This window comes from Macaca mulatta, chromosome 6 (assembly GCF_049350105.2).
Source record: "Macaca mulatta isolate MMU2019108-1 chromosome 6, T2T-MMU8v2.0, whole genome shotgun sequence".
NCBI lineage: Eukaryota > Metazoa > Chordata > Mammalia > Primates > Cercopithecidae > Macaca > Macaca mulatta.
Genome location: NC_133411.1, coordinates 103,711,380 through 103,727,898, shown reverse-complemented (window position 1 = coordinate 103,727,898; position 16,519 = coordinate 103,711,380). Strand labels below are relative to the sequence as shown.

The following is a 16,519-nucleotide window of genomic DNA, read 5'->3' as shown; positions in this document are numbered from 1 at the left end:
CCTGTGTTCTTATTTCCGTCTGGGACATCGTCTTTGCCTATGTACTTATCTCCATCTGGGACATCGTCTTCACCTGTGTTCTTATTTCCGTCTGGGACATCGTCTTTGCCTATGTACTTATCTCCATCTGGGACATCGTCTTCACCTGTGTTCTTATTTCCGTCTGGGACATCGTCTTCGCCTATGTTCTTATCTCCATCTGGGACATCATCTCCACACTTCTGCCTCTTTAAATCTTCTCCATCCTTCAAGACTTGAAATACTCACTTCCTTTACATGATCCCCGCTCTGACATCCAAGCTAGAATTAATCTTTCTTCCTTTGAACTCTGATAGTGATTAATGTTTTTCATCCTTTAATTATGCAGCAGTCCTGTGTGTTAGATATTATTATTTCCCCAGTTTTTCATAGTTACTCTGAAAATATTTACTGTAGTCATATATTTTGAGTATGTAATATGAGCGACATTCAAAAGGTCCTGGAGAGTGAAAGGCAGTCCTACTCCCATCACTGCTCTGTGACCACTGTTGCCAGTTTTGTTTGTTTGCTTGCTTGTTTGTTTTTCCAAGATGGAGTCTTGCTCTGTCACCAGGCTGGCGTGATCTCAGCTCACTGCAACCTCCACCTCCTGGGTTCAAGCGATTCTCCTGCCTCAACCTCCTGAGTGGCTGGGACTACAGGCGCGCGCCACTATGCCCAGATTATTTTTGTATTTTTAGTAGAGACGGGGTTTCACCGTGTTGGCCAGGATGGTCTGGATATCTTGGCTTCTTGATCCACCTGCCTCAGCCTCTCAAGGTGCTGGGATTACATGTGTGAGCGACTGCACCCAGCCTATGTATCTTCTTTTTAAAACACAGATGTTGGCATAAGATAAACAGTGTTCTCCATCAGTTCCCCACTGGTAAATATTTAGGTTATTCCCAACCGTTTGGATTAATCAATGCTGAGTTGTACGTAATTCTTCCATATTTGCATCAATATGTTCATAGGATGCATTGCTAGAAATGGAATTGTGGGATTCAGGGTTCTGCACATTTTAAATGTTGATGGGTGTTGCTCGATTCCCTTCTGTTAGGGCCATACTGTTATCTCACTGTCAATGTGTAAGGGCGCCTATTTCTATTTCCTTGCCAACAGTTTGTTCTGACATCACACACACACATAAAAATAGCCCTTTGTTCCAAAAACATGGACATTTTACCTTTCTACTTAAAGTGTGAGCACACTGACTGAAGCTCTGTGTTGCAGTGATATGTGCTGCTAGGATTGTGGCTCTGTTTTGAATTTGCTAGCCAGGCTATGGCTTTCCAGTCAGTTATTTTTTGCTTTCTTCATGTTGTTCCTGCCGTTGGGCTGGGGTAACCTGTGTGAATTTCCTTCTACTGCCCAGCCAGATTTCCTTTCCAGTGGATGGGCTTAGTGTCTCATATGGCAGTCCTGTTTCCTGGTGATCTGGGCTTAGTGTGTCATCCGGCAGCCCTGTTTCCTGGTGATCTGGGCTGAGTGGCTCCATGAGAAGTTGCACCCATCTTCTCCAGTAGTGCGTCTTTTCACAGCAAGCAAAACATTTTCACCACTTTTCTAGCGGTACAGGCACTAGCTCTTTTCTGGGCATCAGGAGACCTGGCTTTGTTCTGGTTCAAGCAACAGCTGGTGAGTTACCAAAGACAAGTCGCATCTGGCCCCTGGTCCTTTGCTTTATAAGTGAATCGCAGTCCGAGTGGGCATCACTGCCCTGGTCTCTATGCGGTGCTGAGTGTTGTGGGGATGATGGCTAAGTGTCAGGATGCATTTCCACTGCTAGGGGATTACAGGCCAGCCAAAGACACAGGAGGAAAGCTAACAGCCCTGGGCAGGTACACACAACGAGAGGAGTTTGAAAGGGTGGTTCCAAGTTCCTTGGTGTGATTGATGTGATCACAATAAACATTTTATCTCTAAGTCTTGGGCCATTGGACCAAGAGAAGAGAGAGCTGGTGTTGAGTTGTAGTGAGAGGTGTGTGGTTCGTGTGCCTGCTGAGCCTGGCTGGGACTCAATTCCATTGAGTCCCATTCCATTTTACCTTCTGTTTCCACCTTTTTCGTGCTCCTGCTTGTTTCTCCAGAAAAAAATGCAATAAATTGCTTTCAAAAACTTTACAAAAGCCATAGATGCTTATTGAAAATAGTTCAAATGATATGGAAGACAGAAAGATAGTGAGTGTTTTTCTGTTGTGTGTTTGGATGAATGTGTCTTTGGGGTAGTCACTATTAACACTGGGTGTATTTCCTTCCAGATCTTTTCCAGTGTACCTACAAATATATATGTACACTTTGTAAAAAACAAAATAGTACCTGATAAACATTGAGTTCCCCTACTCCCACTGCACAGTCTACATGGACATCCTTTCATGGTGATACGATGAGACCTGATCGACTCCTTTTGTTCGCTGGAGGGGCAGGTAATAATAGCTACAGATAACTCACCTTCAGTGGGCATTTACCATGTGACAGGGTCTGTGCTCCGGGCAGGCTACATGAAGTGGGTCTTAAGGCTTTTTACAACAATGCTATGGGTGAACACAGTAATTGTTAACATTTTGCAAATGATAGAATTGCAGTAGAGAGAAGCAAAGCTGCTTGCTCAAACTCATGGCATGATTCCTGAGAGAGAGAGAACACTTTTAAAACAATTGTTGCTATAATCAGGTGATTTATGATCATTTCAAGAAATAGTGCATTCAGCGAATACATTTCAGGGTCTGGTACAGTCTGGGAGCTGGTCCTGAAAATGCACTGGGCTAGAGGTAAGGGAGCGGTCCATTGGCCCTGGACCGCTAGTGCAAGGAGGGAGGTCCCGGGGAGAGGGGGTATGGAGAGGAGGTCTCTGAACAAACCTTGCAACATCCATTTCTGCTGAGTCTGGTCCGAGGTCTGGGTCTTGACATGCACACTTTTCAGATATACTTGGTTTTGATTTTTATCATGGCTCACCTGAGCAGCCATGGTTTCAAACTGCCTGGAGATGTGGTCTGGAAGGCCAGTGCTATGCCCATCCTTCCCGCTCCTGCAGGAGGGGAGTCATCCTGGACTAGAGGGCTTTGCCTGTAATCAGCTATCTCATAATAAGTGGATTTGATGCTGGTTTCGCTAGGTCAGGAAATTTCCCATTTGGAAGGAAAACTGATACTTGTTTTTGGGTTTTGCTGAGGAGTCACAGGGTTTAGAGCAGGGACTGGAGGTTTGTTGAGACACACGTGAGTGCACTCAAACATCTTCCATGAAACGTGGAAATAAAGACAGTGTTCCAGAGAGGTCCCTGGCTTTGGGATATACATATTTCAGTAACAGAATGGCACTGGATGTCTGCTGAATTTTTTTCATGCTATTTTGGCAAATTTTATTTGGGTGTGTGTCTCCTTTACAGACGGTATGACATCAGTTTTTGCCACCAAGTATTTACAGCCATTGGTCCCTCCTATGTGGGTCACTTTTGTGCCGTGGTTTCTTTGGGTAAATTGTAGGTCTCCTACCCAAAGCACATTGCCCATTTCAAGGTGCTCCTGGTTTCTGAACACCTGTGGCAGTGCCTTCCCTGTAGGTGAATCCAGCGGAGAAAGTACCCCTCCCCAGGAGGTGGGGACTGGTGATTGCCTGAGTGAGGAGGCCGGGGATGAGCCCTGGACTAGAATTTGGGACTGGCTGCTTTTTCCTTCCCCTCCTCTCCCTCCTATTTTGCCACCACCCCCACTTTTTAAAAATTTCTTATTAAAAATTAAGCAATTATTTTGGTTTCCTTTATTCGCTATTCCTTTCTAATCGCATGCAGAGTGAGCCTAGGACAGTGGAAAGGAAAGTTGTACTTAGCTTCAGATGATCCTACCAGTCCCGCATTGAGGGGCTTCCGCCAGGCAGCATCGTCAAGTGGCGTTGAGGTTCTCCTTTCAGTCCTCAGCGTTAACCAGCAGAGGCAGGTGGTACTTATTCCTGGTTAATGTTGAGGAAGTTGAGCTCAAAGTGGCTAAGGGAACTTCCCAAAGTCACATAGGAAGTAGCAGAGTAGAACCAAACACAGATTGTCTCTGAATCAGGCAGGTCGTCCGATTCCAAAATGGGCTCTTAATTTTTGGAGGTCAAAAAGCTGAACAGACACAGATATTTCTTTTTTTTTTTTTTTTTTTTTCTTTTTGAGCTAGGGTTTTGCTCTGCTGCCTAGGCTGGTCTAGGCTCAAGCTGTCCTCCTGCCTTAGCGTTCTGAGTGCTGGGCTTACAGGTTGGTGTCACCACACCCAACCGAACAGACATTTCTTGAAAGAAGACATACAAATGGCCAAAAAATATGTGAAAAAAATGTTCAGTATCACTTACAATCAGAGAAATGCAAATCAAAACCGCAGTGAGGTATCATCTCACCGATTAGGATGGGTATTATCAAAAAGACAAAAAATAACAAGTGCTGGCAAGGATATGGAGACAAGGGAGCTCTTACAGGGTGTAGGGGGGTGTAAACTAGAGCAGCTGGCTGGGCGCGGGGTGCACGCGGACATCCCAGCACTTTGGGAGGCCGAGATGGGCAGATCACCTGATGTCAGGAGTTTGAAACCAGCTTGGCCAACATGGTGAAACCCCGTCTCTACTAAAAACACAAAAATTATCTGGGCATGGTGGATCACACCTGTAATCCCAGCACTGTTGGGCGACTGAGGTGGGCGGATCACTTGAGGCCAGGAATTCAAGACCAGCCTGGCCAACGTGGTGAAACCGCATCTCTACTAAAAAATACAAAAATTTGCCAGGTGCAGTGGCAGGCGCCTGTAATCCCCGCTACTCAGGAGGCCGAGGCATGAGAACCACTGGAACCCGGGAGGCGGATGCTACAGTGAGCGAGCCGAGATTGCACCACTATACTCCAGCTTGGGCAACAGTGAGACTCTGTCTCAAAGAGAAAAATGAAAAAGAGTAAGAGTAAGCTAGGGCACCCACTATGGCAAACAGTATGGAAGTCCCTCAGAAAACTGCAAATGAAATTACAGTGTGATCCAGCAGTCCCACTACAGTGTAGATACCCAAAGAAAAGGAAATCCGTGTTGGAGGGGCATCCACGCCTCTGTGTTTCCTGCAGCACTGTTCACCATAGCCAAGGTATGGAATCAGCCTCGGTGTCCAACAGCAGATGATGGATAGAGAAAATGTGGTCTTTATACACAGTGGAGTACTAGTCAGCCATAACACAGGATGAAGTCCTGTTATTCTCAACAATGTGGATGGAACTGGAAGATATTATGTGAAATAAGCCAGGGACAGAAAGTTACACAGCATATATTCTCTTATGTGGAAGGCAAAAGGAGTGGATCTCATGGAAGTTGAAAGTAGACAGAGGATCCTAGAGCGTTGGAAGGGTGGGGGAAGAGGGAGATAGGGAGAAATTTGTTAAAGGATGCAAAATTATAGCTGGATAGGAGTAAGTTCTAGTGTTTTATAACATAGGACGACTATAGTTAACAAGAATATATAGTTTCAGGCTGGGCACCATGGCTCATGTATGTAATCCTAGCACTTTGGGAGGCTGAGGTGGGTGGATCACCTGAAGTCAGGAGTTTGAGAGCAGCCTGGCCAATGTGGTGAAACCCCATCTCTACTAAAAATACAAAAATTAGCCGGGCATAGTGGTGGGTGCCTGTAACCCCAGCTACCAGGGAGGCCGAGGCAGGAGAATAGCTTGAACCTGGGAAGCAGATGTTGCAGTAAGCTGAGATCACACCACTGCACTCCAGCCTGGGCAACAGAGCAAGACTTTGTCTCACAAAAAAAAAAAAAAAAAAAAAGAATATATAGTTCCAGATAATTGGAGGAAGGGTATTGAACGTTACCAACACAAAGAAATGATAAATGTTTGAGATGGTGGATATGCTAATTACGCTGATCACATAAATTACATGTAATATAACATCACTATGTGTACTCCATACATATGTAGAGTGCACAATTATGTGTCAATTTAAAAAGAAAAAGCTGAACTTAGATTGCAATGGCTAAGTAGCTAGCTTTTTCATATTTTTGATATAGACCCGGGGCATTTATTTTAAGTAAACTACCCTTGGCTTCAGGAAACGTTTAGTATTTGAATTTTAGCCTTGCATTTTATTATACAGAGAAGTAAAACTGTAGGCTTGCTTTAGATACAGTCACAGGGGTTTGCCGTGATGACTTTTTGTGTAATGAGGGGGAAATATACCTTAATTAATAGGCATACATGCTCATTTTTCTCCCTCGTACACATTTTTAGTTGTTGTCCAGGCATTGTGATACTTATGTAAACAGTATGTGATATCTTAGGTAGGAATCAGAATTTTAAGGTAAGAATACTTAGAGTTATATATTTTTCAAGCTTTCAAAGTGGACATTTTACATGTCTATTATATAACTGTAATTAAATTTTCAAAAAGACAATACCTGTCTCATATGGGTGATGCTCTAGCATGTTTTGTTTGTTTGTTTCTTTCTTTTCTTTTGTTTTTTTTTTTTTTTGGAGACAGTGTCTCACTTTCTCCCAGGCTGGAATGTAGTGGTGCAATCATGGCTCACTACAGCCTCAGCCTCATAGGCTCGAGAGATCCTCCCACCTCAGCCTCTCAAGTAGCTGGGACCACAGGTGTACAACACCATGCCCAGCTAATGTTTAAAATTTTTTGCAGAGACAGGGCCTCCCTCTGTTGCTCAGGCTGGTCTGGAATTCCTGGGTTCAAGTGATTCTCCTGCTTCATTCTCCCAAAGTGTTGTGATCACAGTCATGTGCCACTGCCTGGCCGCATATAAGTGGGATGATGACTTTAGCCTAGGAGTTCCACACCAGCCTGGGAACATGGCTCAAGACCCTGTCTCTACAAGAACTAAAAAAATTAACTGGTCGTGGTGGTACCTGCCTGTGGTCCCAGCTACTCCAGGAGGCTGAGGCAGGAGGATAACTTGAGCCCAGGAGTCAAAGCTGCAGTGAGCTCTGTTCTTGTCATTGCATTCCAGCCTGGGTGACAGAGTGAGACCTTGTCTCTTAAAAAATGTTAATGGCTACCTGATTATTCATAGGAAAAAAACCTGAACTCTGATCTAAACCTTATACCTCGTACAAAAATTAACTCAAAATGGATCATGGACTAAAATGTACAGTGCAAAATAAAGATGAAAAGAGGAGCTAGAGACTGGGAGAAACTATTTGCAAACCAGATGTCTGATAAAGGACTCATATCTATAATATATAAAGAACTATCAAAATTCAGCAGTGAAACCAAATCATCTACTTTGAAAATGAGTAAAAGACCTGAAGAGGCATTTCAGATAACATATAAGCACAGGAAAAGATGTTCAACATCATGAGCCATCAGAAAAATGCACACTAAAGCCACATCACTATACACCTATCAGAATGCCTAAAATAAAAGGTAGTAACAAGACCAATGCTGGTGAGGATGCAAGGAAATGGGATCACTCACACTTGGCTGGTGGGAATGGAAGATGGTACAGCCATTCTGGAAAACAGCTGACAGTTTCTGAAAAAACTAAATGTGCAATTGCCATAGGATGCAGCAGTCACATTCATGGGCAGTTATCCCAGAGAAATGAAGACTTATGTTCACACAAAAGCCTTTATGTATCTGTTCATAGCAGCATTATTTATAAAGGCTAGAAACTGGAAACAGCCTGGAAACTGCTCAGCAGGTGAATGGTTAAACAAACTGGTGCACCCAGGCCCCAGATACCACTCTGCAGTAGTTAATGACATCGTTGTTCATCAGTCTTTCAAACTAGAAACCACTATCATGCTTAATCCCCTTTTTTCCATCCTGGGTCTGAGTGGACTTCATTTTGCATTTCTTTCCAATGCATTTTCCCTCTGTCCTTTCTGGTTGCGCCTCATGCCTCATTTGAACTATTGTAAGAGCCACTGAATTGTTTCTCTGCCTCATCATGGAATCCTTTCTACACTTGATGCCCCGCATTGTCATTGGAACAATCTTTCCAAAACATGAACAACCTAACTTAAAGGAATATCCCACGTAGCCTTCCAAATAAGTATAAGCTTTCTGTTAGAAGTTTTACTTCTTGTCTATAGGGAACCCCAGAACTCTAGAGAGACGGATTTGCTGTCTGCATTTTAAGATCAGGCAGAAATCCCTGGAGGGGCCCATGTGGAATATTGGCACAAATACTGGTTGTAGAATCAGAAGCCCTCATATCCTGGTTCTAACACCAGCTGGATGTTCTTGGGAAAGTTTTGGTTTCATAACCTCAGAAACTCCATTTCTTAAGAAATGGAGATGAGGAAGCTTACTGAAGGGATCACACAAGGCTGCTGGGAGGAGCGGATGAGGGGCTTGGTGAAAATGCTGTGTAATCCATGAAGCCCGTTATATGTGTGAGAAGTGGAGCTGTGTGAATAGCGGTTCTGGAATCACTGTATGAAAACGATGGAAAGCACATTCATATTTCTGCCTGATGATACCACTGGGCACCTGTGTTGTACATGCCTGCAACATGAGTGAGGCCCGGGTCAGTACGGCTCACAGTTTGGTTTTCATGCAGTTAGAAAGGCCCGAGAGGACCCTTCCCCCCTCCAGCTGTAGGAAGGAGGTGGCTGTCTCCTGCCTATATTTGGTGGAATTGTCTGTGGTTCCTTAGGGACAGGAATGCAGGGAGTGGGGGGGAGAAAGCCGGCCTGACTGCTCGCTAGTCAGCCTTCCCCCAGGGAGGAGTGGAGGGGTCATTTCGTGGTAACCTGCCACGTCTTTCTTAACCCATCTGCTCTTAGAAATGACCAGCATGACAAGTAAAAGACCCGTTAGAGACAGATGGGCTGTGTGTCCCCTGCGTTTATGGCTTTGTGGCCTCAGAGCTGTCAGGACTCGATAGCTTTCTGGGGAATGCTGGGTCAGCCAAGGGGCTGAAAATAGTGAGAGGAAGAAAATTCCCCCTCGCTGCTCTGCTCTGGGAGTGGTTACTGAGGAGAGCAGCATGGAGAGCCCAGCCGTGGGGTCCCTCTCAAGCACGCCCTCACCGCAGTGGGAATGCAGGTCTCAACCTCCCTAGGCCTCCGTGATTTTCGTCTGTCACATACTCACCTCCAGCAGGGATGTCTATGGTGATGAGATGAGGGAGCATCATAGCAGATGTGGCACTTAGTAGGCTTGCGATGAGTGGACGCTGGCGTCAGTGGAACAGGAGACTGGGCGCTGCGTATGGACGCACTCACGTGCTGGTGGCATGGGTGGACAGAGGAGAGAGGGACGCTCTGCCATTCTCCTTTTGGCCTGTCACCCCCGCTGTTTTGAACAGAATCCGTGAGTGTATTCTGTTGCCCCAGTCAACTTGGTAGGCTGATTGCTCAGTTTTCTGCTTCCACATTTGATTTCTTATGAATGGGAAAAGGAATACTTCAGTTACTTTTCTGGTTGATGGCATATATTCCTTGATATCACCTTAATGCTTTTTAATTTCTATGTATTTTGGATGCTGGAGCTTGCCTGACATCTGTGGTTTTATGCCTCACCCTCTCGCGTAACTGTTGGCCACACCAGGACCAGAGAGAAGTGACCAGACCGATTGGTAGCAGGGCTAGGACTGGAATTCCTCAGCCTTTTGGCACCCAGCAGGCTCTGTTTTCTGTATTGCACTGCTCTTCCCTATTTCGACCCCTGTTAGGACAGTGGATGTGAAATGTAGCTGGGCACTTTTGGGGGTGTGTTAGGAGTGTGGCAGATGCCTCAGACTGGCATTTTCCCCTGATTCTGAATTCTCATGGCTCAGAGTCAGTCTCTAGGCTACGGACCGGGAAGATACAGGAAGTTGTTTTGTGTGGCAAACTTTGCCTGGGCATTTTTTTCACCCGGCAATTTATTTGGTTTGGACTGGAATAAATCTCTGATATTGGTTTCTTTGCCAATATTATTAGGGAGTCGAGCCTGACTTGTTAACTTAGCCCGATTCGTAGTGCTTAGAATCTCAGTGAGTGTGTGTTGAACTGAGCGGAAGTGTGAGAACATCTTGGATAGTGGTTTGCAAACCTAGCTGCATCTGGGGGGCTGTGAAAAAAGCATGCGTGCTTACTCCAGACCAGTTGAAATAGAATCTGCAGGAATGGAGCCTGGGCAGCTATAGTGCTGTTAAAAACTGATATACCATAAAGGTTGAGATCCACTGATCCACAGTGAATTGGAGTCCTGGATCATAGACATGCCTTATGCTTTCACCAGCTTAGAATGGTTCTTGTGCTTTAGAACTGTGAAAAAAAAGTGTTATGCAAACAAATGTGGAAATAGCCTAAATGCCACCTCCTGTTACTACCTGCCATGAAGTATATTTACCAGTTATTCACTCTATTCTGATCTCTACCCGTTCCACCTTTTCTTCATGGAACAATGATTTGACAGTTGGTTATGCAGAACCAGAGTAAGTGTAGTTTGATTGGCGGGAAACAATTTTGGGTATGAAGTACTCTTTAGGCATTTATTGAACTCTTGTTTGTACCACTGCTGTGCTGGACAGTTTATAAATATTCCTTCTTTAAACAAGGCCTATGGAGTCAGGCTGCCTGCGTCTTGCTAACTAGCTGTGTCATCTGGGGCAAGTTTTTAAGCTTATATAAACCTGACTTTCAGCTATGAAATGGGATGACAAGGAGTCATTATCATCTCACAGGATTGTGCAAATGTGTGTGTAAAGTGCTTAGTTTGGTGCCTAACACATAGTAACTACTCAGTAAAGTTATTATTACACCATCATCATCATATTTAAATGTAAATATTAAGAGCTAATAAATTTGTAAAGGTAGTATATACCCTTACGCCTTGAACCAAAGACTAGTTTAGTTTTAAGTGGTTGGGTTAATTTATCACTTAAATATTAGCCTCTTGAATACCTTGAATTTCAATTGAACGTAGCCAGAGGATTTCATAATTGGACTGTTGCCTCTGGAAGTTGGAGCTTTGTTTGGTTGGTTGGTTTCACTTCCTACACTAAGCATGTGGCTGTGTGCATCTTTATGGTGACTTCCGGTACTGGGGAATCAAAGCTTCATTCGCTTCTTTGGAGGAGATGATCTTATGCCATATGAAGCACTCAGACTTCGTTAACTATGTACCATCCAGACAAGACCAGGTGCTTCCCATGGCAGCCTGTCCTTTTCTTAGCTCTCTCATCAATCTAGCCTGTTCCTTCTATTCCTCTTTCTATTAGAACTCCTCTTCGAACAAGGAATGTTGTTTTGTCACTGCTAGGTCCCCAGCAATTAGTAATGCCTAGCACATACTAGGTGCCTCCTGAATGTTAATAGGTGATAATCTAGCAGAACACAAGATAAATCCGCAGGTTGAGATTTAAGCTGTGTGGTATGAACGCTGCATTGGCAAACTTATTGAATTAATTTTGTTAATACAAGTTTAACATGTCTTAGTAACTGACTTAGTTCAGTAATCATTTACTGAGTGTCTTCTAGGCCAGACATTTTTGTTAATACAAGTTTAACATGTCTCAGTAACTGACTCAGTTCAGTAATCATTTACTGAGTGTCTTCTAGGCCAGACATTTTTGTTAATACAAGTTTAACATGTCTTAGTAACTGACTTAGTTCAGTAATCATTTACTGAGTGTCTTCTAGGCCAGACATTGGGGACAGAAAGGTAATAATATATGATCCCTGCCTCATGCACAGGAAGTCTAGTGTGATGGACAGACATGTGCCAATGGCTGCCATGGAATATGGTGAGTATTAAGATAAAGGGGCACCCTGTGTGCCCTTGGAGCACAGAGCAGGGCTTGTGTTATGGGAACATGGGCTGCATGTGAAAACACAATTTAAATTAATTTTCTTTTTTCTTTTTTTTTTTTTTTGGACAGAGTCTTGCTTTGTCATCCAGGCTGGAGTACAGTGGTGTGATCTTGGCTCACTGCAACGTGCTCCCCCCAGGTTCAAGCGATTCTCGTGCTTCAGCCCCCCGAGTAGCTGGGATAACAGGTGTGCACCACCATGCCTGGTTAATTTTTGCATTTTTAGTAGAGATGGAGTTTCACCATGCTAGCCGTGCTGGTCTTGAACTCCTGACATCAGGTGATCCTCCCATCTCGGCCTTCCAAAGTTCTGGGATTATAGGCATGTATGTGTTCATCCTTTTAAATATCTGCGGGTAGCACTTAACTTTAAATGGGTACTAATTAAACTATTGAATGACTTTAGTATGGATTGAATGACTTTGCTCGGTCCTCATTTTTAATTTCCTTCATTAGAGGAAAAAAAAATGCAGGTTGAATATCCCTCATCCAAACTGCTTGGAATCAGAAGTGTCTCAGATTTTTTTGCATTTTTGGATTTTTGAATATTTGTATTGCACTTGCTGGTTGAGCATCCTGAATTCAAAAATCCAGAATCTGAGCTGCTCCAATGAACATTTCTTTGAGTGTCACGTCGGCACTCAAAAAGTTGTGGATTTCGGAGTTTCTGGTTAGGGAGACTCATCCTATATGGGTGCTGGATTGTCACGGGATTTCTGGACCAGAGGTTAAGTGACTAGGCTTTGGTTTCCGCTTTGTTCCTAAGCAGGCTGTTTTCTTCCATAATCTCAGCTTTAGATCCCCTGGTTGTCAAAGAAGGGGATGGGCCATTGATGTTTAAGGCCTCTGTTAGTTCTGACTTGGAGACACCTGGCTTCAGTTCACCTTCCTTAGGAGTGGACAAAGAATATGGGAATTTTGAAATTGTTAGTCAACATCTACAGGGTCATTGCAGCCTGGTTTTAGGTAAAGGCAATCTTTAGTGAGCCCAGGGAGAAGCACTGGTTTAGCTGTCAGCTGAGAGGGGTAAGCGGTCCTATTAAATTTTCTCTGTGTTAGTGAAAGCATTGTTAAGGGTCACAGCATTAGTGGAGCTCGCTGGAAAGAGGAGGGGAACTCACTGTTACAGGTTATATTGAATGTCTTTTCAGTCACTAAATGCTTTTTATGATATGTTTTTCAGGATTTCAGTGTTGTATGATTTCTCTGTATTAAGCACAGGAAATTAAACATCAGCAAAAAAGAATGCTCTTTCTTTATTTTTTTTTTCTTAGAGATGGAGTTTCGCTCTTGTCCCTCAGGCTGGAGTGCAGTGGCGTGATCTCAGCTCACTGCAACCTCGGCCTCCTGAGTTCAAGCGATTTTCCTGCCTCAGCCTCCCGAGTAGCTGGGATTACAGGTGCCCGCCAGCATGCCCGGCTAATTTTTGTATTTTTAGTACAGACGGGGCTTCGCCATATTGGCCAGGCTGTTCTTGATCTTCTGACCTCAGGTGATCCTCCTGCCTCGGCTTCCCAAATTGCTGGGATTACAGGCATGAGCCACCACGCCTGGCCTTGAATGTTCTTTCTATGGGAATCTACAAAAGCCAGCTTTTGAGCCTAGTAGCAGAAAACCTCTTCTTCATTGTTTAGCTGTGCTGTGAGCTTGGAGGAGGGCTTCAAGCCCAGCTGAAAAAGCTGTAGTATTTTATGTCAGTGGCTGTCTTGGAGAACTTAATGAGCACTGGGCTGGAGTGATACTGTCAGAGTTCCTGAGCTGTTTGAGGCTCTCAAAGCCTAGATACTGGGGTTGCCCAAATACATCAGCTGGACTCACTATTTCTCTCGGGAGTCGGGGGGTGGAAAATGCTGTTGTCTTAACTCTGCTCTTAATTTTACAGTGCTGTTATTAATGGTAAGAATGATTTCATACGTTTGTATTTTGCTTCGTAATTCACAGAGAATTTAAAAATCCATTATCTGATTTTATTCCCTCAGCAGTTCTGTGAAAAAGGCAGAGCAGTTTTCATATCTTCTGTTTTCCCGTGATTCTCTTGTGGCTCACAGAAGCTAAGAGCCTTCACCAAGGTCATAGGGTGAATGAGTTGCAGAGCTGGGAGTAGAGGCTCAGGCTTCTAGTGACCCTGTTTCTTCCTTGATAGCTCGCTCTGGTGGCGCTATGCTCAGGTAACTGCGCATGCTCGGTTTGGTCTTTCGTAAATCCCTGCCCCATTTTGGGGGAGGTTCTTGGGATGCTTCTATTCATTTTGGAGCATTTAAGTATCTTGTCCTCTCTCCCTCCTCCCAGATGCATGGGCATTTCTGCAGGCCCCCAGGCTGGCCCTTGTGAGTGGGAGTGTCTCCTGCCTGCACGTTGCTTGCATGCCCCCTTCTGAAGGTGCTCTTCCCCGCATGGAGCCCCCTCGTGCCTGCCTTCACACTGCAGGCTGTTCGGTAAATGTTACTGACTCAGCATCGTTGTTTTCTAGAAATGAGACGGGGTATGGAGGCCAAGTTCTTTTCTGTTTGAAGGCTGCCATGGTATCATCTTGCCTTCCCCGTGTGTGCTCCTTGAGGGTGTCGCTGTGCTGCCGTCATCTGTGTTCCCTAGGGTGCCTCCCTTGGAGTCCCAGCCATAGCAGACATGCAGTCAGTGCTCATGGCCTAAATAAGAGGAAGGCCAACGGAGCCATTAAATCTGGAAAATGACAAGTGAGGGAAAGGAATTTTTATTGAAGGCTTGTGAAAAAGAATCTTTTTAGAAAAGTTGACCTGTTTCTTAGCTGGAGCTGAATTTCAGCTCAGAAAAGCAGCTGTGTGCCCAGAGGGCTTTGGGATTTCAGTTTGGACAGATGAATTTAATTTGTTGTTGTATTATCCTTTTGTAGTTTTATTAGACCTTTCTCCCAAATGGAATCGATTTTTCTATAAAAGTCTCACTTCCTTTTTGAGAAGTGTAACACTAATTGTATGGGATGGTCTCCCAAAAGATTACCTGCCAGGAACCAAACACACTGCCTCAGACTCAGGCCCCTGGTTTCTGCCTGTGCAGCTGCAGGGGAGAGACGCACGCTCGAACTGAAATCAAGACGCATGTCTGCATCTTCTCTTTCTTTACTGCTGTTTCGGCTCTGAGCTGGCCTGCCTTCAACATCTAGGAGCTTGGTGGGTGTAGACACATTACGGTATGGAGGAGGGATATGGTGTTGCAACAGCCAGGAGACTCACTGAAGTCTCTGTTCTCTTCCTGCTCACTGCTCTGACTTTGTACAAGTCGCATTTGTAGGGCTGTGCACAGTGGTTTACACCTGTAATCCCAGCACTTTGGGAGGCCGACCTGGGAGGATCTCTTGAGCCCAGAGTTCGGAACCAGTCTGGGCAACATGGTGAAACCCCATCCCTACAAAAAATAAAAATTAAAAAATTAGCCAGGTGTGGTGGCTCATACCTGTAATCCCAGCTACTGGAGAGGCTGAGGTGCGAGAATCACTTGAGCCCGGGAAGTCGAGGCTGCAGTGAAACATCATTACGCCACTGCACTCCAGTCTGGTCAGAGCAAGACCCTGTCTCAAAAAAAAAAAAAAAAAGAAAAACAAACAAACAGAAACCCATTAGTAATAGTGGCAGTAGTTAACTTTTGAAAGTTTGGAGAAAAGTTCCTAAATAACCTGTGACCATGGACAACTTACTTAGCCTTTCTATGACTCAGTTTCCTCATCTATGAAAAATGAGAGAATATGGTACTGATCTTACCGGATTTCAATGAGAACTAAACGAGATCAAACTCAGAGCCTGGCACCTCGTGAGTGCACACTCAATGTTATTATTTCAACATTTTAGAGGAAAAAGAATGCTAATGGGTCATTATGGCTAAACATAGTCTATCACTGGTGTTACTCATGGTATTGGAAGGAACTTGAATTCCATATAGATAGTGTGATGGAGAAAGTATTTTGGGCATTGGCAGCATTTATTCAAAGAACAAAGGACGTGTCTGTCCTGTGTGGAGAGCTGTTTCCGCTTGTTTCTTTAAATGCTATGGGAAAAGCAGTCGGCCCTGTGCTCTCTGCCGGACAGCTTCAGTCTCCATGTATTGATTTGGCCAATTGTCGCTCGCTGTCATCATGGCAGCAGCAGTTGAAGGGACAGCTTGTCTTGATTTGCATTTTTGTGTGTTCGTGCTATTTATAGACAATTAAGACATGGAAGCCTGTTTATGGCAAGCTGGCAAATTCAGCAAAACATGGAAAAACCTGTTAGCACAGTTTGCACGTGTGCGGGCACAGAGCAGCCAAATAAACACACACGTTTTCCTGTACTTTAAAAATCCTCTGGGAAAAAAAAAAAAAAAAAAAAAAAAAGACATTAAACCATTGCCCAGATGGCTTACAGAGCTAGAGCTTTCTCCTTGAAGTACATGAGTATGGCTGTCAGATATCTGAAACCCAAAGCCATCTTAAAACATCACCATAATTTTGATGCTACCCCTACCCACCGTTTTTTTCCATTTGTAAGGTAAAAGGATCCAGGAAGGAAAGTATCAGCTTACAAAGGCTTTTGTTACAATTAATCGTTCACGTTCTTTCTTTTGGTATCTTATTCTCTGTTTACATTTTATTTTTATTTTTACTTTTTTTGAGACAGAGTCTTGCTCTGTCACCCAGGCTGGAGTGCAGTGGCACGACCTCGGCTCACTCCAACCTCTGCCTCCCAGGTTCAAGTGATTCTTGTGCCTCATC

At 44.3% G+C, this 16,519-nt stretch overlaps 1 protein-coding gene across 8 annotated transcripts in view; it reads left to right on the top strand.

Annotated features, from left to right (window-relative positions):
* Positions 1-16,519, top strand: part of LOC144329448 (SH3 domain and tetratricopeptide repeat-containing protein 1-like) — a 52,269-nt gene that overhangs the window by 14,549 nt on the left and 21,201 nt on the right. For 2 of the 8 annotated variants that reach the window (XM_078005014.1, XM_078005013.1), the window contains exons 3-4: positions 11,684-11,733; positions 11,869-11,986. The exons of 5 other annotated variants lie outside the window; for them this stretch is intronic. In XM_078005014.1, the coding sequence (XP_077861140.1) occupies positions 11,707-11,733; positions 11,869-11,986 (145 nt within the window). In that variant the 5' untranslated portion in view covers positions 11,684-11,706. The remainder of the gene's footprint in view (positions 1-11,683; positions 11,734-11,868; positions 11,987-16,519) is intronic. One more of the 8 variants, XM_078005020.1, reaches the window with a different exon arrangement.